Genomic DNA, 24,563 nt, shown 5'->3' with positions numbered 1-24,563 from the left:
CTAGTACATTATAAATGTCTTGTTACTGTTGTAAAGAAGACAATTTTTTTTTTAGTTTTTTTTAAATATAAAAAGAATATAAAAATTTTTATTTTTCAAGTACTATTAGCTACCATTGAAAACTTTGAGGATATTTGATTAAGTTCCTATTTAAACTTCCTCTTTGTGATGAAAATTGGTTTTTGGTACTAACATGATTTGGTTTATTATTTCATGTTACAGTACTATAACTAGTTGAAAATTTTCTACAATGAAGAATTAAAGTTGGTTGATGACTTCAAATTTTACAAAGTATGGCTTTTAAAATATAGATTAAGAAACATGTTGTAAATAGATTCACTTTTAACTCTCCATGATTAAAAATGGTGTTATTCAGTTATTTATTTATTTATTTTAGTTATTCTGAATTATAAAGCATCACATAAAGCTAATTCAGCACACCAAAATAATTAATAAGTGGACTGTTTGATATTCAGTGTAGTTCCTAAAGTTTAATTTTACTCTTGTATTACAATTTGAAACTCTAATTCTCCGCTTGTAAGAGTTGGTAAAATAACAAACTCTGATCACTCAGATTGCTTTTTATGGAGTTAAATCCTGCTGTATTGTGAAAATGGCATATTCATAAAAATTTTCTTTTGTTATCCAAGAAAAAGAAATTGGTACCATAACTTGCACTCCATTCTTGAAGCTGTGAAGTCAAATCAGATAAACAGCAAATTGAAACTTCAGAAAAATGTACCTCATAGTTCCATAGTATGATTTTGGAATTTTTTGCATATATATTCAAGCAGTTGTACTTTATGTCCTTTGGAAAAATATTTTTTCATCCATTGTTTGTATATTCAAACTTATTGCTTCTGAAAAGCAGTAATACTTTTATTGGTCCTAAAACAGAGTGAACAACTGAAAGCATTTTTTAGTAGTGGAATATCTCAAAATTCTCATTCATAGAAGAAGAAAATGGGGAAAGACGTCTGGTAAGCAGCGAGACATGAAGGACGAGCGGTAGGCCTGCCTGTCACTGGGCTGACAGCTTGGCGAAGGTTGTACATCATCTATCCTTCATTGGCTCATGAAACCCATTTCAGCTGAAATGCAAACATGCAGGATGACACATATATTTTTCATCTTCAGTTCTGATAGTTCTGGGCTGTCTGTGCATCATTAAATTGTTTCATTTTCCTATGTTCACCACAGATGTGCTGCCACCGGTTCCAGGCCAAGGGGATAAAACAGCAACGATGCTCTCAGATGGAGCCATTTATAGCAGCATCGACTTCACTACCAAAACTACTTACAACAGCTCTAGCCAAATAACACAGGCTACCCCATATGCCACGACACAGATCCTGCATTCCAACAGCATTCATGAATTGGCTGTCGATCTGCCTGATCCACAGTGGAAAAGCTCAATTCAGCAAAAAACAGATCTGATGGGATTTGGTTATTCTCTACCTGATCAGAACAAAGGTAACAATGGTGAGTTAGGTCCTTATTTCTTGAGGATTTCTTTTTGTATCATTTGTGCATGAGATAGAAATTAGTATTCACTGTTCAGTTCGGTGATTCATTACCAGGTTCACTAAACTAAAAGCATATATTAGCATGTATTCATGTACCTCTCACAATTCCTACCACCACCACTACTGCCAACCCACCACCACCATCACCACTGCCACCGTTGCTACTACCAAACACTGACACTGATCGTTTTCATCCTCTTAGCTCTTTATCAATAGTGATCAGTAATCCATCTCAACTTCCATTAGGCAGGCTAGGCCAAACATTCCTCCACTGTCCTCCAACATCTGCTTCTGAATTGCTAACTGCATGTTCTGCATGGGCTTGTGCTGTGAACTAATCACATGATGCCACTGTGACCTCTGCCCTTTAACCCTTAGCCTTACTTTACATCCCTGACTACCGATTGGCTGAGGGATTGTCTAATAGAATGCCACACAACCAGTCACAGGATTTCAGCACCACCAGCTCTCACAACAGCTCAGAGCGGAGTGGCAGTCTCTCAGGTTGGTCTCATCGAAGTAAGGAGAAATATTTGTTTGTCACCAGCATATGACCTGTGTTCCTAAGAACCATGAGGAAAAGTGAATCACAAGTCATGATCAGGCATTTATCTTTCATGACAATAGCAGTTTATTATCCTAATGAAATCATCCTTGCCTATAGGGATAAAAATCACTGTCACTCCTTCTGTACTAATATATGAGGATAGATTTACTGAAAAATAGTGCCATTTTACTGAATACTGTTCATTAAAGAGTGGTAAAGAGTGGATGTATTTGATCTGTCTTGAACCTTACTTAAGTCTCAAGAGAACTTTACAGTAAAATACTCATAAGAGAAAGTCAACTACATGGTGTGGACACTAAAAAATGAGTTCAAATGAAATGCAAATAATTTTGGAGATTTTTTCATATTAGGATTTCAGTGATATTTTGGAGATTCTTTATAATATGTTATGTAATATATTTATTGTCTATTAAATGACATTATTTAAAGTAAGGTGCTAACACCATCTATATATATAAAAGCCTAAGTGGCCATTCTACCAGTAGCTATGACATGTACTGATCATCAGGGGGCACAGGCATTTGCACAGGCATGGAAACATGGACCTACTGAAGAATCTCAGAGAGAATAAGGGAGGGAAAGTGGGGGGAGAGATTAATCAAAGATCTTATGTGGATACTAGAGGCCTGATGCACGGATGTGTGCACTGGTGGGGTCCCTCAGCCTGGTCTGCAGGGATCAGGCCAGAACCAGCTCTCCAACATCCCCCGAGGGGCTCCTGGATTATGAGAGGGCACAGGCCAGGCCGAGGGACTGCCCGCCTCTGGTTCACGAATACATGCACCGAGCTTCTAGTACTAAAAAGAATGGTAATATGGGATATTCCCTTCACATTTAATTCCCCCCCCCAAATATATTCTCTCATATTGATAACTTTTCTATACTGTAAATTTTAATATATATTTGAGATGTATTAGCCAAACTAACAACTATAATGTAGGTATTGTATAGGGGAAAACACATTTTACAGGACAGGAATATATACCTGTCATAAGGAATATCAGTGATATCCTCCAGGCCAAAAGATCCTCACCTCTAAAATTCAGAAGTTGTAGTAGGCATACTCTAACTTCCAACCATAACATGGATGTTGTATGACTTATTACTTTATTTGCACATTTCTAATTAATTCCATGACCTTACTTGCTTAATTTTTCATATTCATGATATCCCATATTTTACAAAGTTGTTTTCTTTTTTTTCTTTTTTTTAACTATTGGCATTTTAGTAAAGGAATATAATATATTATATGTTATAAAACTACCAGGAATCAAGACCATAACGAGTTAATTCTTCTCATCATTAGGGTAACTTTTACTAAATGACTTTTCCTCAGGAGATAGAACCCTTTCAATCTGAAAATGTTAATGCTCTTTTATCCCTTTACAATGGGCCATTTGCTCTTCTCACATCTTGGTAGAATTAAATACATTATATAATCCAGAAAATTTTAAACATCTATTATGAATTGAAACTGGCTTAATAAAATAGAAGACTTTTTTGAACATCTTTATATGTCATTTATACTGTCACTTATTTATAATGAGGCTCACAATAGCCCTGAATAATTAAAAAGTAATTTATGTTAAGCTTATTTTATTCAAGATATGTACTCTCAAGCAATATACATATAAAAGCTATCTATATGCTGTAACCCATAAGATCCTCTGTGAATCCTTCATAAAAATATTCTGTATATGTTGATTGCCACTGAGTTTTAGAAGTTATTTTTTGAGTAATTGTAAGTTGAACACAATTCACAATAGTGCTTATTTCTTTTTGAATACATTAATCTCCAGAGTGACATTTACATATATCTATGCATAGCAGTAACTACTTCATCTACATTTGAATGTAAAGTCACTTAAATCAGTGATAGAAAGCATTCTTTAGGAGGTAGAAGTGAATTTAATATTCCCTTTTAGTTGAGTTCAATGATAGACTTTGTTTTAGTCTTATAATAATGAGTATGTTTCCTAAGGCTCAAGTTTAGGATCAAACTGCCCTATAGATATCTAATGATACCATATTATAAGATTTTCTTAATTTGTGCACAGTTATGAAACCAGTTTAAAATAATTGCAGTAATAAAGAAAATTGGACATTTCAGAATTATTTTAGTGAATTTTTCATCCTCTTTAAAACTTTTATAATTTGTTCAATACATAAGTTATGAACACTTCCAGCAATAAAAAAATATAAAAGAAAACGCATGTCTTACAAAATAGCATCTGTATCATAATTTTATATATGTAGGATATCCCAAAATGTATACACACACTTTGAAGAATTATAAGGGCAGTGTTTATTAAAATACATTTAATTTTCAATATTGAAATATCAGTTATTAAAGTGTGTATACATTTTTTGGGATTTTCCCTGTATACACGTGTATGTGCAGTTCAATATCAGCATCAATAACTAAATCTTTTTACATGGCAGTATTTTAAAAATAGATTATAAGTTTAATTTAAAAATTAGCTGTATTCATAGGTTTCTCTGCATAGAAGGCATGCATTAAGCATACATAAATGTAAATCCAAATATTTACATTTTGCATTGAAGAGAGATTGGTCAAATGTATTTGCAAGCCATCAAAATATGTTCTCCTAAAATGTAACACAGGCAGTTCACTTTGAAATGCTTGAGGATCTTTCTTTGCAATTAACAGTAACAAAGTATGACTCAGTTCAAGTTTTAGATCTCAGATAGAGATTTTTATTTCCTTAATTTATATCATATGCCCACCACAAAGAATCTACCTGTCCTGGCTCATTGCTATAAGAAGGCAAAGCATGTTGATTGATAATACTATTAAGATTGTCTACAATAAGAGTACAGAAATTTCCCTAAAGAGGGAAATGTGTATATTCAGTGGAAAGTCCTTACAACTTTACTAAATGAATCTGTTTCCACAATACATTTTTAAGTCTGTTGTTTGGATAATGGCTTTCTTGACCTTGGATAGGGATTTCAACAGATTTGGGTTCAGAAATACTATTGATAGTTCCCCAAAAGCTGCTGCATTTTATTATTTTTTAAAATTTTTTCTTTTACTGTGTAAATATGGGTCATACAACACTCAGAAAGCATCTATGCCTTCTCCTGAAATGGAGCTGTGAGAATATGCCTATTTATGTCACTCAGTTTGGGTAGTGAGCATGTTGCATTTCTAAAAGTGTTATGAAAAGTGGCCGAAGCCGGTTTGGCTCAGTGGTAGAGCGTCGGTCTGCAGACTGAAAGGTCCCAGGTTCGATTCCGGTCAAGGGCATGTACATTGGTTGCGGGCACATCCCCAGTAGGGGGTGTGCAAGAGGCAGCTGGTCGATGTTTCTCTCTCATCGACGTTTCTAGCTCTCTAGCTCTCTCCCTTCCTCTCTGTAAAAATCAATAAAATATATATTAAAAAAATAAGTAAATAAAAGTGTTATGAAAAGTGAAAAAACATTGTACACCCATAAATATAAAGAATAAAGGAGGCATAACGAGGGGAAAAGCTATGGGCCTTGTGTCCCAGCTCATTCCTTTTTTAACTGAGATATTGTTCTGATGCTACTGAAAAAATGTATAGTCCTTGTTTGGTTGGGTTATCAGAAAACAGAGGATTAAGGCTCACTATCTATACTAATAATAGACGAATATATAAATTGACCATACTTCCATGATACCCACAGCCAATCAGGAGAGAGTATGCAAACTGACCCAACAAAGATGGTGGGTCTGTGGGCAGTGTGCTCCCGCCAGATGACAAGCATCTGGGGTTGGATACCTGCAACAAGCAAACAGACAGTGGAGCCCTGCTTGCCCCTGGCCATGGCAGCAAGGGACAAGCAGTCCCCCTCAACTAGTGAGCAGACAGCAGTTCCCCACAATGCACAAGCAGACAGCAGGGCCCTGCTTGCCCCTGACCATGGCAGTGAGGGGCAAGCTGTCCCCTGTAGTGAGTGAGCAGACACCAGGGCCTTGCTTGCTCCTGGAACTGGCAGCGAAAGGCAAGCAGACTTCCTGAGAGTGCAAACACCAGGGCCTGTGGTGTCCCCAAGCACGCAGGTCTGCAGAGAGCAGAGAACCATGGGGAGCAGGCCTATGCCATCAGTAGGACACCCCTGAGGGCTCCCAGATTGGAGAGGGTACAGGTCGGTCTGAGGGAACCTCCCTCCTGCCCCCCCCCACACACAAATTTTGTTCACTGGGCCCCTAGTCTTAAATAAAAACAATAGAGATGTGAATTCAAACAGGTTATTATTCTTATCTGAAAATCAGACTATTCCTGGGACACTTTGTCTTGGAGGAGTTGGATGTGGCAAAGACAATCAGAAAATAGTAGGAATGATTGACATTTACTGAGCATTCTTTATATTCTGAGTCCTCTACATGCATTATCTCTTAAAACCCTCAAAATGCCTAAAGAAGTAGTAACTATGTTTTACATGTGTGAATATCAAGGTGATATCTATTGAGAAACTTATCGAGTAATTGAGAAACTAGTCTTCAAACCCAGAGATCAAGCTCTTATCCTTGAACCTGAAGATCGCTCCTCTCTGTACTCTAAATATCTCTCATTCTACCAAAGATAAAAGTTAAAGAAAGGGTGAAAGCACTTCATTTTCAGAAATGCTTTTTTGCATATAAGTGTTTTATACACACTACCTAGAAAATATAGTAATTTAATAGTTTAAGCACTTTTGGGCACTGGAATAAGTTATTATTAAATTACATAATTTTTTTTAATTAGTGAATGCAGACTAGTAATTGAGAGAAAGTGATATCACTATTGCTAGATAACCATGTTGCAAATATTTGATTCTTACAACTTTTAGTTCCAAAAAGATAAAATCCAAGGAGTCAGTACCTTTTTTTTTTTTTCTTTTCCCTGAGTTACTACAGATAGTTGTGGGAGTGATAACAGTTTCTTAGCTTCCCTTTAATCATTCTTGGTCATTCTGCTCAAGAAGTAGTAATTCCAGCATCCACCATAGTTCAGTTAGGAAGAAAGTTCATTTACTTAATTTTAAAAGAGTGAAAAATTTTCTTTTATATTTTATTAAACTCCTATAATTCTACACATGGCCTATATGCCACTGTGTTACCTTCTGCTAATGTTTTGCTCATACATTCATTTGTATATTACAATAGTAGTAAAACTGATTACTGTATTTCCATTCACTTTCTTTTATTTTTGGAATTTAGGAAATGGTTTGCTTAAAGCATTTGGGAACTATGCTCACTATATGCAAATAAATAAATAAATAAATAAATAAATAAATAAATGTATTGGTCATTAGTTAAAATTTTTATAAAACATATTAGTATGAAAAATTTACAACTTATCCTCTGGTATAGTTGATTGATTTTTAAACTGTTATTCTCCTGGATTAATTAAATTGAGTAAATTCTAATGTAAAAGTTTAGCCTATATCCTTAGACACTGCATTTTCCACTAAGAGAGGTTATGCAGAAGAGCATTATAAATACATTAAAATCTGACATTTGAAAAATGTTATGGCCCATTGTTTCCTCTAACAATGAAAATGTGGAGGCAGCACACATGCATAAATCAATAAATGTGCTTTTCCCATAGCAGCCATATATTTGGTTTACTCAACTCTGTAGTTTATGGGATGGGAAGGAGACAATACTATTTTGGGTGATTTATAAAAAATGTTTTCTGATTATATAATGCCATTGTTTATGGCTTTTAACACTGTGACATACCGATCCTGGTGTTTTAAATACATAAATACATAGTCTCCTCTGATGTCCTTTGTTTCTTCTGATTTTTGGTATGTCTGAATAAGTGCATTATTACTTTTAGGTGGAAAAGGTGGAAAAAAGAAGAAAAATAAAAACTCATCTAAACCGCAGAAAAACAATGGATCGACTTGGGCCAATGTTCCTCTACCTCCTCCCCCTGCCCAGCCCCTTCCTGGTTCAGAGCTGGAACACTACACAGTGGAACAGCAAGAAAATGGGTAAAAATGTTTTATAGACCAAGAAAATGTCCAGGCTGCACTACCTCTCTATTGTACATGCTTGTCTTTATCTTATATGCTCTAATTGCTTTCTCTGCCCCCTTCCCAGCCTGTTCACTGCTTATCCCGTCTTTTATTGTTTACGGCATCTATATGTTTTTAGCTGACAAATACAACATAGCACCTACTGAGGACCTAGAATCCTTGGCCTTCAAGTGCCTTAGATTGTCTGCAATCATGATAATGCAACCTCCATTTATAATATTGCTTGTTAGTTTGAAAGCAAGTACCCATGGCTCTGTGAACTAAAGAGCCACTCCTGAGAAGAGCTGAAAAGGGAATTAAAATAACCTTCATCATTCCTCACAATTCTCTAATGACTTGATGTCTGGCCATAGCAGGGCGCCCACTGTTGAGCTCCCTCACAATGGGATAATTGTAGAGACCTGGCCAGTGTGTAGAAATTTAATCATCAGCTTTGATGGGAACTTAGGGGCCTGAACAATAAAAGAGGTTCAAGCCAATACACACTCTGTAACACAACCTTTTAAAGTTAGAAAATGTCCTTTGAGCCGGGACCGGTTTGGCTCAGTGGATAGAGCATCAGCCTGTGGTCTGAAAGGTCCCAGGTTCGATTCCGGGCAAGGGCATGTACCTTGGTTGCGGGCACATCCCCGGTGGAGGGTGTGCAAGAGGCAGCTGATCGATGATTCTCTCTCATCGATGTTTCTAACTCTCTATCTCTCTCTCTTCCTCTCTGTGAAAAATCAATAAAATATATTAAAAAAAGAAGAAAAAAAAAGAAAATGTCCTTTGAGGGCCTTTAAATATGGCCATTTTCTTTATTTTTCCCTAAACATCTCACAAGAATTAGATTGTTTTCTTGATACTTGTGTTAATAGATTTTAAAGCACAAGATATCAGTACATTTTATTCACTAATCTGGAAAATAGCAAGGCAGAAAAGAACATAGTCTGGTTTTCTTTTTTAATAATGGTAATTGCTGTATCATCTTCACAGTTTCTAAGGTCACCATTGCTTTTGAGTAAAACTGAAAAATAGAGAATAAAGGCAGTTTTCCTTTTTCTAAGTTTTTCTTTACTTGGAAGTTTTTAGATATTAAAATACTATAGTAAATATTTAATTAGGTATTACAAGTCAGTTATTTAAATAATAATGTCTATTTTCTGTCTTGTTTCCCATTAAGATCATATGTACATGTTTATACATTGTTTTTCCATATTTTTTACATACCTGCTTTCTTTAAAGTCTTCAAATTATTTTTTTTTCTGTCATAATGTTTGTATCCAAAAAAGGTCTATTTGTCTTTTCTTCCAGTTATATAATATGCATCCTTCTCTTTTTTTTTTCCACCCAAAGGGCTTCATTTGTTTCTATGGAATTACACTGAGTGGCCAGATTATTATGATCTTTGAACACATAATAATCTGGCCACTCGCCAAAACTGGTTTGGCTCAGTGGATAGAGTATTGGCCTATCCACTGATGCGGACTGAAAGGTCCCATGTTCAATTCCGGTCAAGGGCATGTACCTTGGTTGCGGGCACATCCCCAGTAGGGGGTGTGCAAGAGGCAGCTGATCGATGATTCTCTCTCATCGATGTTTCTAACTCTCTATCCCTCTCTCTTCCTCTCTGTAAAAAATCAATAAAATATATTTTAAAAAATAATAATAATCTGGCCACTCAGTGTATATCCTATATAATAAAAGGCTAATATGCAAATTGTCCTCTCAACCAGGAGTTTGACCAGCAGGCAGGCCAGCCTGCACCATTTCCAATCTGGGACTCCTCAAAGGATGCCTGACTGTCCTCTCATAATCCAGGATTGCTGGCTCTCAACTGCTCACCTGCCTGCCTGTTTACCTGATTGCTCCTAACTGCCTCTGCCTACCAGCCTGATCACGCCCTAACCACTCCACTGCCAGCCTGATCAACACCTAACTGCTCCCCTGCTGGTCTGATTGCCCCTAACTGCCCTCCCCTGCCAGCCTGGTTGCCCCTAAATGTCCTCCCTTGCTGGCCTGATCACCCACAACTGCCCTCCCCTGATGGCCATCTTGTGGCATCCATCTTGTGTACACATGGGGCAGGCCATCTTGTATGTTGGAGTGATGGTCAATTTGCATATTGCCCTTTTATTAGATAGGATGACAAGCCCTAGACAAGCAATGCATATCTATATCTATATCATCTATATCTATATCTATATCTATATCTATATCTATATCTATATCTATGTCATCTATATTTATATATAAAACCCTAATATGCATATAGACAGAACAAGGGAACAACCGAACAACTGGTTGCCCAGTGCCAGCCCTGATCACTCCACACAATCACCGGGTGCAAGCCGTGGCTGCCAGCCCTGATCACCGCTGAGGGCTTCTCCACCTTGCCCTGCTCCTGAGAGGCAATTGTGGCAGCAGCTGTCGCTTGCACCCACTGATAGCATGGGCCCCACTCTCACCCACTGCTGGCACCAGCCCCAATAGCTCCATGCTATGCTGTCATCACATGGGAGCTGGAGTAGGGCTGCCAGCAGACAGGGGACCAGGGTCTGAGGCAGGAGGGGCCGGGCAGGGGTGAGAAGGATGGGCCAAGACCAGCCCTTTTGCCCACTGCAGCCTCACAGCCCACACAGTTCCTTTCAAGATAAACAAATTTATGCACTGGGCCCCTAGTACAATAATAATTTCCATGCAGAAAATGATAGTCAAGCATGCCAGGTAAGGCTGTTGCAATCCTATAAAAGTTGAGTTTTGAGGTGATTATTGAATTATTTATTTACAAATAATAGTGCCCAGTATTGCGAGATTGTTGCATGCCACACTCCAAGTCAGAAGTAAATAGACAAAGGTGGTGAGGAACAAACGTAAAATAACCTGTGTGCCAAGATAGCTTGTTAATCAATGACTTCAACAAGATGCTACTAATGTTGCCTTTTGCTGTGCAGATGAAAAGAAAATTTTCTAGCCAAAGACAAACATAGATATTAAATTAAAGAGGATAAAATAAAAAACAAGAATAGCACATTAGTCTTCCTTTGGTACTTTCCACTCTTCCCTTGGAAACCTTATCCTATTATAAAGTTACTTGCCTTTCCTTTATTTTTCATTATTCCTTTTTTAAATTAATTTCTTTATTGATTAAGGTATCACATATTTGTCCTCAACCCCCCATTCCAATTCCCCTATTGTCCTTGACCACTGGTTAGGCTCATAGTGTGCACATAAGTCCTTTGGTTGATCTCTCCCTTTTATCCCCACCCTCTCTTTGAGGTCTAACAGTCTGACCCATGGCTCCTTATCTCTAGGTCTGTTCTTGTTCATCAGTCTATGTTGTTCACCATCTCCCCTAGATGAGTGAGATCAATCGCTGATGACACCTTACCATAATAGCAGCCAGCAGCTGTGTATCACTGCAGGTTGCCCAGGACCAAACCAGAGAGGGTTGGACCTGCATTACCACCATCCAGAACTGAAATATCATTGCTGACATGTACACATAAGGAACTATTTTTTCATTATTCTTTAAGCTTACTTTCCTACTGTAGTACTTATCACATTTCACTCTAATTACTTGTCTGTAACCTTCCACAAGTGGTAGCTGCTCTATAGGTATGATGCTTATTTAATTTGAAACATGTGTAGTGTAGGAGATATCTGAGAAGGTGTCTTGAGGACAATTCTGAAACCTTAAATGTCATGTAAGGATTCTGACTTTGGTTACAGGTGATGCATTGGAGGACATGAGGGTGGGGAATAATAAACGGTATACTGTAGCAGAATGGACACAATCTTGAAAGTGATGAGGGAATGAAATAAGGCAGTGGCAGTGGGATGGAGGGACAGAGATAGATTTTGGAGATATATCTAGCTGAGAATAATCACAATCTTGAAAAGATTAATTTAAAAAATCCTGTTTTTTTATTACAATTTTTAATATTATTTCTAAGAATTTAGATATTATAAATTTTTCCAAGCCTTTCTTGGTCAGACCTCTTCACTATACTAAATACCAAAAGTATCAAATCATTGTTTATATGGAAAATGTACTTAATTGTTGATTTAGTGCCATAGCAACAATGGTAAATGTTCTTTTTCATCAACCTGCTTCCCTCAACTTGACAAAAATATTTCAAATATATCCTTTTTTTTTGCTATAAATATAATGTATTTTTAATATAATTGTATGATGCTAGGAATAATTTAATAGTAGTTCAATAGAAAACATGCTCAGCAGTTTTGTTACTGCAGTTAGAGATTGGAAAGCTTCTGTGGGTGTTAAACCTTATTGTATTTTTATTAGTAATCTGATATTTGTATTTGGCCTTTAACAAGTTAGTTCACATGCAACATTGATTTGTTGTCATCCTTCTCATTATCTGTGAGTAAGACAATACATTGCCTCCCACTTCACTGCTGCTGTCAAAGAATAAACACTTTTTTCAGGAAAAGTAGCCCAAGAGAAATTTGGTTGGTAGTAAAAGCATTTTCACAGTCTTTCTGATGTTACTGTTGAAATCTCGGCACTCAAATTGAATATATCTGTAAATGTGAAAGAAACTCTAAAAACAGAGATACACTTTTCATAACATTTATAGAGACATCTATTACTTTCTTGCCCTTCCTCAGAAACTACATGAAACTTAAGTGTCCATTGTCCTATAATATAATGGATTAATACAGGGATACATAGAAGGATGAACAATTGTTAGTTATTTCCATCATAAGATATGCACCATGTCCCATATTTCTTTCATCTAGCCTTTTATGTTCTTCCCCTAGTCTTTTACTTATTCTTTCTATCTCTATTTTCTACTTCTTGCACAAAACATTGACTGACATGAATCCATGGGCTTTCCTCAGCTTTGCTTATGTTCTGCAGTGGACAGAGTTTGCTCCTCCTATTCTAGATGACCTTTGTGGAAAAGACTTGGAACAATTGATGAAAAACACCATTCTAGTTCAATGAGATGGCTATTGAAATGGTTTTTAGACATGTAATATATTGTGCAATGTGTGTATGTGTGTGTATGTGGGTAGAGAGAGGAGAGACAATATCAAAGAACAATATATATATATATATATATATATATATATATGATGTAATGTTAAAAATAATATTTATACATATATGTCCTATGCCTTATAGTATTTGAATAAAAATGAGACAACTAATTACACTAAATGCATGTGACACTCCTTCTTTCTTCTCTTATATTTTCTATGCATTTTTATTTCACTTGTATGGTCCCTTTAGATTATTGGAAATAAAGATACTTTGCTACTTATAAAGTAGGAAAATTTTAAGAGGTAATTTACCTCCTCCATTTGAAAGATTAAATACTATATAAACATCTTCAAAGATATTCTTTCTTTATTCAAATGTAGGATACCCCTAGAAATCAACTAATATAAGCAAACAAAGTACAGGAAATAAGTCTATGGAAAAGTTGTGCTATTCTGTAAAACAGAATCAAGTTAATTTAATTATAACTAGTCATGAAGTATAACAGCACACACATTCCATACTGAAAAGGGATAGCTTCACTTAAAATTAGATTTACTATACATAATTCTGTTTGACTTACTAATATAGCATTTAAAGCCAAATAAATAAGTTAAGAAAAGTATCTTAACCAGCCCTGATCAGGTGGCTCAGTTGGTTGGAGAGTCGTCAGTACATCAAAAGTTTTGGTTTACATTCCCAGTCATGTCTCATATGGGTGGCAATAGATTAATTGATGTTTCTCTTTCACATCAATGTTTCTCTCTGTCTCTCCCTTCCTAAACATATCCTTGGGCACCAGTACTGAGAAAGCTTCCCACATAACATCTGTATGTGAAAAGAAACAGGGTAGCTGTCTATCAACCAGAGACAGTTGGAAATGCAAGCATCCTCTTAAAGGGCCAACACAAAAAAATTCATATGCAGACAATCACATTGGGCTCCAGCAGACACATCATAATCACCCAAAGTCCATGGCTCTTGGTGTTGCTTATTCTGTAGTTTTGAACAAATGTATAATGAGATCTATTCATTATTATGGTGCCATACAGAGTAGTTTCACTGTCCTAAAAATCCTGTGCTCTGCTGTTCATCTCTGCTTCCCCTTAACTTCTGGCTGCCACTGAACTTCTTCCATATATATATAATTGATTTTTTTTACAGAGAGAAAGAGAGAGGGATAGTTAGAAACATAGATGAGAGAGAAACATCGACCAGTTGCCTCTTGCACACCCCCTACTGGGGATGTGCCTGCAACCAGGGTACATGCCCTTGACCCCTCCGTCAGCAGGCCGACAACTCTATCCACTGAGCCAAATCGGTTTTGGCTTCCACTGAACTTCTTGCTGTTTCCACAGTGCTGCTTTTTCCGGAATGTGTGATATGGTTGGAACCATAGTATGTAACCTGTTCAGAATTGATTCATTCACTTAGTAATATACATGACTTGATGAATAAGGCTGCTATAAAAACCTATATGCAGGTGTTTTTGTTTTTTTATGAGTTCAGTTTTAAACAGAATAAGTGAAAAGACACTCAAGTAAAAATATTCCAGGACATTTTCAAGTTAGCATTTATAAGGGAGATAAAGCTAGATATATACATTTATAGTATTCATCCTTTCTTCAGGTTCTTTAATGAAAACTGCTCATATGCTATTTATTATACTTAGTGCTGGAAATGCATAGTTGAGAATTAGAGTTCTTTAGTTTAAAGATCTCACAGAATCTTGGTGAAAAAAATAGATATGAAACAAATAATCTCAATATAATATGGAGAATGCCACAAAGTATTAGGGAGTTATGATCCACTCCATTTGATGGAGCCGAGGAAGCTTCACAAAACTAACAGCACTTGAATTGAACCTTGAAGAAGCACCTGGAGGTTACAGGCCAATGATTTGAGCATAGTCTTTATACTTTAAAAAGTTGCAGCATAGGCTGGTGTTGTGGAAATAAACTATAAAGATAGGTTGATCAGCTGGAGAAATTTTTAATGTCCTGCTAATGAGTTTGAACTTTTTTCTCATATTAGCAATAATCACTGAATAATTGAAGTATAGGTGTGACGTGAATGAGGATTTTAGAAATATAATCTGTTTGCCTGTATGGAAGACAGTACAGAACACATAAATATGATGTCTCAAGAGAATAGGAAAACCAATGGGACAGTTCACATATAAAGAAGACTGATCTGTGACTTGGAAGTAGTAGTCAAGTGTGAGAGAAAGATTTGGGAAGTATTTAAAAAGTTGAATTCATAAGAAAATTACATATAGTATTACTTATCTTATGTTTATATCTCTTTTAAAAATACATTAAGATCTATTTGATTTATGAAAATAACGGTACTATAAAGGAAGTGTAAATAGATATACTATTTATATTGTGTCACAAGAAAAACTTTTAGAATTAATTTTCTATATTTCCTAGCCAGATTTCTCAAAAACATGCTATTTCAAAAAATGTTAATTTTCTTTTTAAATATACATTTGATAGAATTAGATTTCTGTTTTATAGTTTTTAAATGTCAAAATATGAGTTTCTGCAAAAAAACCCTGAGAGACTTAAAAGTCAGAGGGGTTTTGTAGCACAGCGTCTTAATGATTAACATATCACATGTAATGAAAGGTTGGGATAGATCTAGAATAAAAGTAAATACATTTCTCAAGCACGTCTCAGATGATCAATATTGGCATATTCTCTTGGTACACGAGGATGAACGAAAATAGTTAAATCTACAAACGCTAAACTAATTAATTGTCTTTGATTAGCAATTTGTTTTTTCCACATGAGTAACTTTGTTGAAAAGTTATTGCCTTTAGTTACCCTCGGTAATAAGATCCTTTAAGAATAAATTTGAGATATGGAGGTAATAGATGTAATTATGATTAGAAATTAAGACAACAGCCAGGTGGTTTACTATGGTAGCATTGATAACCTGAAAGCAGGCGGAAATAAACTGAAAGAACAGTTCAAATACTATTGTTGACATTATGGTGTTGCTTATTGCAAAAATAATTGTGTGTGTGCAAATGTGCTTTTTTTCTCTTTTTATTTCAGCTATGACAGTGATAGCTGGTGCCCGCCATTACCAGTACAAACATACTTGCACCAGGGCATGGAAGATGAACTGGAAGAGGACGATGATCGTGTCCCAACACCTCCTGTCCGAGGGGTGGCTTCGTCTCCTGCTGTTTCCTTTGGACAGCAGTCCACGGCAACGCTCACTCCATCCCCACGGGAAGAGATGCAACCCATGCTGCAAGCTCACCTGGACGAGCTGACAAGGGCCTATCAGTTTGACATAGCAAAGCAAACATGGTAAATAACTTCAGTAGGTCAGGGGGACCTGGGCTTTCAAAACATGGAGAGAGGAAATGTTATTTCATACTAAATTCATAAGAGGTTTTCATGGAACTATACTGCTGGGGTTAGAAATGCTTTTGTACAACTTTTCAATCATCTAGATAAGGAAATCGACTGTGGAAATGTTAGATAATTTGACCAAAGTTTCATGATTAGTTAGAGTGAATCAGAGCAAGAAGTTAGATGTGTTGAATTTCAGGTGAAGGTGCTTTTTGCTACACCAGAGTCTTTTCTAAGTTATAGTTTAAATTCAATTAGCTTATCCTTAAAGCTCACTTCCAATACCATAATAAAAGACTCCTTTTAGATTCTTTAAAGTGCCTATAATTAATTTTGACTGTGGTTGTGAATATATAAATGTAAGCTTCTGCAAATCACACGTGGTCAGTGTCAATTATTAAAAGACCTTCTTTGGCATTAATTAAATGAGATAGAAAATTACAATATTAGTAACGGAAAGTGCATTTAAAAAAAAACACAAAATAATTTCAAATTCAAAATTGTTTTCTTTCTAATGAATCTATAAACTTGCCTAAGATATAAATGGAAATCTTCTTAAATGCCCTGTGAAAATATGACAGGAATACAAGTGGGACCAATTCTCATTATTTTGTGCAGTTATTGTTCTCATTTGCCCTCTCTTCTCCCGGATTTTAAAATTATATCTTAATAATATACATTTTATTATCTTCTGTTAATTTAGACCATGTGCTTGAAATTAGAGTAAATTTTTATGACAGGTTATTTGCTTCTTTTTCATAGTTCTGGCTACTGAAATAAGTAGATAATAAGATAAATCTTATTCACGGTGTTAATGAACATTTTTTGAAATACAACTAAACACACAAAGATTCACTAAAACCACTTATCACTTAAAGCTTTTTACAAACATAAGGTATTTTCTTAGAGATCCTTGAACTTTTTTCCACAATTATCAGATTTTTTTCCCCCCAAATTTTAAAACAATCTACCTTTAAAGTGTTATATTACTTTGGACTGCTTTATAAAATACCATTTTTTTAGTTGAAGCCAGAAAATTTCCTTCAAGTTAACTTATGAAGCTGTGCAATTTAGTTACTTAGCACAGATTCCAGCTCAGGGTTCTAAATATGACTGAATATGGAAATCACCTGGACAGCCTTAAACTGTTGATATCCACCAGGCCCTCCTCTGGAGATTCTAATGGCTTGGTGTGTTATTTGCTTGGGGCAGCCAGGTTGGGACCACCACCACGGCCACTACTTACGAGTTGTGTGACACTGGGCAGCATGTTTAACATTTCTGTGCTTCAGTTCACTTGAATCCCCACAAAACTCATAGGTAGCTGTTACACCCAGTCCCAGTGTATTATTGTGAAAAGGTGCAGATTAAAGTCAGGCAAAAAAAGAGATGCATGGGGCAGAGTGGAGAACAGTTCCACAGACAGACGCCCAGCTGTCCTCTCCCAGTGGCAATGTGCAGCGGTTTGCAAGGAGCATTGCCCACCAAGGAAGCTCACTTGATCCCTGAGGTTCAGAGTCTTTATCGGGTCTGTCACACAGACATGGCTGACTACCTGCATGGCTGGCCTCGATCTCCAGCCCTTCCAGAAGGCAAGCTGATACCTTGTGATTCAAGGATCCCACCATAAGTCTCAATGTTAGACTTTCTGGAGGAGCTGGAGGCCTCCAAGAAAAAAAAAAAAAAAACAATAACCACCAAAGACATTTTTATCAGACAGAATATTCTGGAGCATAGGGCAAAGGCCTGACTTCTCTTTAGGTAAGGATAAACTTATTACAATGCATCATAGTTTTTTAGGAATTAAATGAGTTTGCACTTGCATAGTCCTGGTAAAGAAACTAGCTATATTACAGCTGCTAATATTCAGGTGGGCTTGGGTTTCCACCTGAATTGTTCACTGCTGTCTTCTAGGCTTAGAGGAGGGTCCACTTAGCACATGCTCCACAGACATTTCCTAAATGAGTGAACAAAGGAGTTCACCTCCACCTGCTGCAAGTACCCACAGAGCAGACCCTGCTTTCTCAGTGTTTCTCTTCTGCCCAACAATCCCAGAATGCCCTTGCAGGGAGATGACACTCAAGGGCACGAGACCTTGACCTTCTGGAATGGAAATGCCTCTAGTCTGGGCTGCACATCAACATCACAGGAAAAACATTTACAAAATAGTCACTCCCAGGCCTAAACTCCAGGGATTCTGTTCACATTGACCCCTGAACTGCACAGCAGAGTGCCTGCCACGAGGAGATATTTATAAATGGGTGTACCTTCTTTCTGCATTTCAGTGCATCTTCTAATTCTGCCAAACTCAGAGTACATTTTTCACCCCTTAATGTAGCTCTGTCCCATCAAGAGGTGTCAGCAGTGATGCAGGATGAATGTGTTGGCATGTCTGGTCCTCCCCAGGAGCTGAGTGTCCGCCCTTAGAGGAGAATGAGTTGTGCATATAAATGGCACTGTACATCCACTTGCTCCTGACGGGGCTCACTTCTTCCTTGATTCACAAACAAGATTCGAGGCCACATTTCCAGGAAGAGGTAGCCCTCCACACTCAAGACTTATTATATAAATAGTTAGGGATCCACCTGGCATATATATATATATATATATATATATATATATATATATATATATATATATATATAATTGATTTTTTTACAGAGAGGAAGAGGGAGGGATAGAGAGCTAGAAACATTGATGAGAGAGAAACATCAATCATCTGCCTCCTGCACACCCCTCACTGGGGATGTGCCTGCAACCAAGGTACATGCCCCTGACCAGAATCGAACCCAGGACCCTTCAGTCTGCAGGCCGACGCTCTATACACTGAACCAAACAGGTTTCAGCACCACATGACTTTTCAAAGAATGCTTTGTTATGAATTCCAAACAATAACGTGGGAACCTCACATGGTCTGTTAAATTAAAGATATGGGCCTCATGGCATTCAAGTGGCTTCCAGAGCTAACGTATTAGGTTTGCTTTAACTGAAAGATCTAGAATCTTGTTAACATTACAGTTGGCTACAAATTTAAGAATGCACTTTCAAAAGGAATATTAAGCAATGAAATATTTCCCTCAAAATGCAAATATTAAATAAAATTCTTATATCTTTGAATAAAAAAACTAACAGCAAAAATGCATAGCACTTGTTTTATATATCCTTATATAGCAGAAGTCTTTTAAATACTTTGTATTAAAAAGACAGTGTCCTAGCATGCAGGATATTCACTCTTTAATGACAAATGCAGAGTGAGTTCATTTAGCATTTTATGGTTAGGGAACCCTTTTCCTGCCAAGAACTATTTGGAATTTTATAAAGGCAATAGCGGGACATAGAAATATATCAACTTAAAAATTAGCCTGCTACATTTGATCCATCATTTAATTGACTCACCCCTAATGCTTTGGCAGGGCCAGACCCAATGATTTCAAAGGCCTTATACAACCCAATGGGCTGGGTGTTCTGCACCCCTGGTTTAGAAGAAACTCTTAAATACTCAAAAAGTGAACCAACTTGACCCCAACGTCCAGCTCTACATTTTATCAATCATGTGATTTGAAACAAGTCATTTAATTGGACTTTGCTATAATAATTTGGAAAAGAGAATTCTATCTGCTTCTCAAAGTTGAGATTAAAGGTATTCATTTATTCCAGTGGTCGGCAAACTGTGGCTCTCGAGCCACATGAGGCTCTTTGGCCTTTTGAGTGTGACTCTTTCACAAAATACCATGTGCGGGCAGGCACATACAGCGCTATTGAAACTTCGTGGCCCGTGCACAGAGGTCAGTTTTCAGCTCTCAAAAGAAATTTTCAATCGTTGTACTGTTGATATTTGGCTCTGTTGACCAGTGAGTTTGCCAACCACTGATTCATTCATAGAAATTATTGAGCACACCTGAGGGCCTAAACTCAGTGCTGAGAGGCGTCTCTTCTGTCTTCAGGTGCTTAAGACTTTGGTGGGTGGGACTGATGCACCTATAAGCAGCTAGAACACTAGGTGGTCATTCCTCCTCTAAACTAGTTTAAAGTGAAAACACCCATCAGCCTGATTCGGGGGTCATGCAGGAAGAAAGTTCTCAGGGTTGGGGACCAGGGCATTGGTACGAGACCTTTATGTGACATCTCTTCTTCCTAAGGGCCAGCAGGTCACATAGGTTACACAGGTTGAGTCAAATTCTGACACTAAGCTGGGAACAAAATGATCATATTCTTTTTGGACCAAAATACAGTAAGTTTTATTGTTTTTTTAATATATTTTTATTGATTTCAGAGAGGAAGGGAGAGGAAGAGAAATAATATCAATAATGAGAGAGAATCATTGATTGGCTGCCTCCTGTATTCCCCTTACTGGATACTGGGCCCGCATCCTGAGCATGTGCCCTTGACCAGAACCTGGGACCCTTGAGTCTGCAGGCTGACGCTCTATACACTGAGCCAAACTTGCTAGAGCTATAGTCAGCTTTAAATAGTTACTAGTATTTGTGACAAATATGCCTATTCTCCTTTGGAAGATTTATTTATACTAAATAATGCTGAATTTGTACTCTTTTTCTCTGTGGATCATCCTATAAATATTGTACCAACTGAAGGGTATTATAATCTAGATTGTTGTTGTGTTGGCAAGTTACATATATGTAGCCCATTGCCTCCGCTGAAATGTAAGAAAGGAGTGTGACCTTCAAAATTAGTCAAAGGAAACAACAAGAGAAAGTTAGTTACCATAGCATGCCGTTTAATTCCAATTACAATTTTGTGGAATGCTAACAAGTTTATTTTGCCCCCATTTAAATTCTAGGCACATTCAAAGCAATAATCAACCTCCACAGCCCCCGGTTCCACCATTAGGTTACATGTCCGGAGCCTTGATTTCTGATTTGGAAACAGATGTTCCAGATGATGATGCTGATGATGAGGAGGAAGCTTTAGAAATCCCCAGGCCCCTGAGAGTGCTAGAGCAGATGCCTGGATCCAGCATGGACAATCTGGATAGCTCTGTGACAGGTAACAGGACAAATTTATTAGGAATGACTGACCTATTTGTAACATTAAAATATATCAAAAATCATATTCTTTTTTATGTAAGATTTATTCCACTCCATTTATCTCAGTAACATTTTAAATAGGCCAATATTAAACACAGAACTCAAAAATGATTTGGAAATATTTTTGCTTTGCTGCAAAAATGATAAGAAAATTTCATGAATTTTAAAAAGCTTTAAATACATGAAAGAAAACTCAATTATATCCAGGATTTTCATGAAAAGTTCACTCTACTGGAGAACCAAGTCTATTATATAAAAACCTTGACTTTTCAGAATGATATATTTTATGTAACAGGAACAACATAGAAAGTGAATGTAATCTTAATATGATTTTTGATATTTTATTCTGTAAAATCATTCATTGATGAAAAAAAGCAAGTGTTCAGAATAAGTATTTCTAAGGTTGCAGGGCTATTATTTTTAGAGTGAAGAAACTGTATAGAGAGATAACCACACATCTATGCATTTCATATTGTTGGATCCAATAACTGCTTCTCTCCTAAGAAGTGTATTGCTCTTTCCTCCTCTGGCTTCCTCTTGCCTTGTTCACCGAGTGGAAGGCTGCAGGTGGTACTTTAATAAGATGGTATCAGTACTGAAGCCTATTTCCCAAAATTTTTCAAATAATAAATCCTATTTAAATCCTAATATAGACACAATGAATATGGAGAAAAGTAAAAATGTCTTTCTATTCATGTAGGTACCATTTCTTACTTACACACACACACACACACACACACACACACACACACACACACACACATCTCTTGCAAGACCATAAAGATGTAACTGCTAAAAATGTAAGTTTGCCTTTGCATGTCATTGGGTCTTCTCAGGCAACCTCACAGGCATGTAAATGCACATGGAGATGACCCTGAGGTAAATGTATGTAAGAACCAAGTATTATAGAAATCAGCATGCCAATGAATAGTATTCTAACATGTTTATGTTTCCTTCAAACACATGGCTAGTTTAATGGCGCTAAGTTATATGGGTAATATGTTTTTAGGAGAGGATATTGATCTTACCAAAAGTTACTGTGAGTTCTAAATGTGTGTGTGTGGTGTGAGCAAATTTGTCATTACTTTCACCTGAATTCTTTAAGAGATTTTCATTTTCATGAAATTAATGACCATTTTTACTAAATAGAAATAACAGTGATATTCCATTCCCTGAAATTCAAAAGTCAACCAAAATGATAATGCAATTATACCACAGAGGTGGGCTTCTAAGCCTGTACATAAAATCATTCAGGACTGTGGCTATATTATATTCCAACAGTCGCTATGTTAAAGAATATCAGCAGTTAACAAGGTATAGAGCCCATATTTATAAAGAAAATAAGTATATTAATTTCAAATATTTTCATAGCAACTAAGATATTTTTGAGGAATTTCTTAAATTTTGACATAAAATTTCATACATGGAAAATGCAAAGAAAAATGGAAAATATCAGTTAGTTCCATATTTCATGAACTCAGTGTCTTAGTCTGGACAGGCTGCTATAATAAAATACCATAGACTGGTTGGCTTAAACAGCAAACATTAATTTCTCACCATTCTGGAGGCTGGTAAGTCCAAGATCAAAGAGACAGCAGATTTAGTTCCTAGTGAGAACTGTCTTTGTGATTCGAAGACTGCTCTCTTCTCTCTGTGCCCTCACATGGCAGTTAGAGAGAGAGCACACTCTCTGGTCTCTTTGCAAGGCCACTAATCCCATCAGGAGGACCTCATACTCATGACTTCCTCTGAATCCGATTACCTCCAAAGACCTCTCCTCAGAGTGCCATCACATTAAGTGTGACAGCCTGAACATATACATTTCTGGGAGATTCCAACATTCAGTCTGTAAAACTCAGTAACGGAAAATGTATTTGAAAATTGTTATTTATTTATAAATTCTCACAACAAGCACTTAATGAATGCCTAATTCTTCCAACCACTCAGCTAAGAATTGAGATTTAATAATATGATAATAATAACAATAACTTGCACATATATAACCCTTAGTAAGTGAAAGGCACTTTTCTAAGCAGTGGCCTGTGTTTTTGTGTGGGCCTTAGTGAGCTAACAATATTTCTTACATTTTTAAATCGTTATAAGAAAATAAGAAACAATAAAAAATAAAAAAAAAAGACTGTAGGGCAGAGAAGGCAAAGCCTAAAATATTTAGTGCCTGTTATTTTATCTAAAATGTGGCTGACCCTTGTTCTAAATTTTAATATATATTAACTCATTTAATCATCACTTTATTTTTTATTTTAGAATTGATAAACTACATACATATATATTTATTTAATTTATTGAGGTTACAACAGTTAATAATACAGGTTTCATGTGTACAATTCTATAATACATCATCTGTGTATTGTATTGTGAGTTCACTACCCAAAGTCTAGTCTTTTTTCATCACCATTTATTTTTACCCTCTTTGACATGTCCTCAACCTCCCTTTCCTGTTTATTCTCTTTTTATAGAAAAGGAATTGAGTCGCAGATAGGTTTAAAGTCTTTTTCAATGTCACATAAGTGGTAGAAGAAGATTCAAAATCAGTCAGTCTTATGCTAAAGACTAGAGGCCTGGTGCACGAAAATTTGTGCACTGGTGGTGGGGTCCATGGCCCTGCCTGCCCCTTCTCACAGTCCAGGAGCCCTCAGGGGAGTGACAGCTTAGGGCTGCTCCCCAGTTGGAGTGGGCCTAAGCCGCATGGGCCTCTCCAGGAGGAGACAGGGACAATCAGGGGAAGGCACCACCCCCATCATTCCACTGCTGGACGCCAAGGCTGCCAGCCCTTGGCCCTCACTTCTTAGTGCTAACCCAGCCCCCCTGCCCACTGGTGGGTGGGGGACGATCTGAGGTCAGGCTGGCTGGGGGAGGGACTGTCAAAGGTTGAGGCACAGCAGGACACACCTGGTCCAGCCTCTGTGGAGGCATGGCGCCGGGATCTGGCCGCGCCGCTGCCCCTGTGGCTGCCTCTGCTGAAAGATCAGCACTGAGATCAGGACCACACAGCCCCCTCTTCTGCTGCCTCTGCAGAAGGGGCCACAGC

The 24,563-nt window shown here is 37.0% G+C and overlaps 1 protein-coding gene across 19 annotated transcripts in view; it reads left to right on the top strand.

Annotated features, from left to right (window-relative positions):
• ROBO2 (roundabout guidance receptor 2) overlaps positions 1-24,563 on the top strand; it is a 1,761,697-nt gene that overhangs the window by 1,714,105 nt on the left and 23,029 nt on the right. For 10 of the 19 annotated variants that reach the window (XM_036444354.2, XM_045584074.1, XM_045584071.1 and 7 more), the window contains 4 exons: positions 1,201-1,482; positions 7,910-8,066; positions 16,164-16,424; positions 21,268-21,473. In XM_036444354.2, the coding sequence (XP_036300247.1) occupies positions 1,201-1,482; positions 7,910-8,066; positions 16,164-16,424; positions 21,268-21,473 (906 nt within the window). Of the gene's footprint in view, positions 1-1,200; positions 1,483-1,904; positions 2,031-7,909; positions 8,067-16,163; positions 16,425-21,267; positions 21,474-24,563 lie in introns of all 19 variants that reach the window. The other 9 variants (XM_045584073.1, XM_045584072.1, XM_045584070.1 and 6 more) reach the window with 1 other exon arrangement.

The sequence above is a fragment of the Pipistrellus kuhlii genome, unplaced genomic scaffold (assembly GCF_014108245.1).
Source record: "Pipistrellus kuhlii isolate mPipKuh1 unplaced genomic scaffold, mPipKuh1.p scaffold_m20_p_2, whole genome shotgun sequence".
Lineage (NCBI taxonomy): Eukaryota > Metazoa > Chordata > Mammalia > Chiroptera > Vespertilionidae > Pipistrellus > Pipistrellus kuhlii.
The sequence above is the reverse complement of the archived record's forward strand: the minus strand, read 5'-3'. Positions and strand labels throughout refer to the sequence as shown.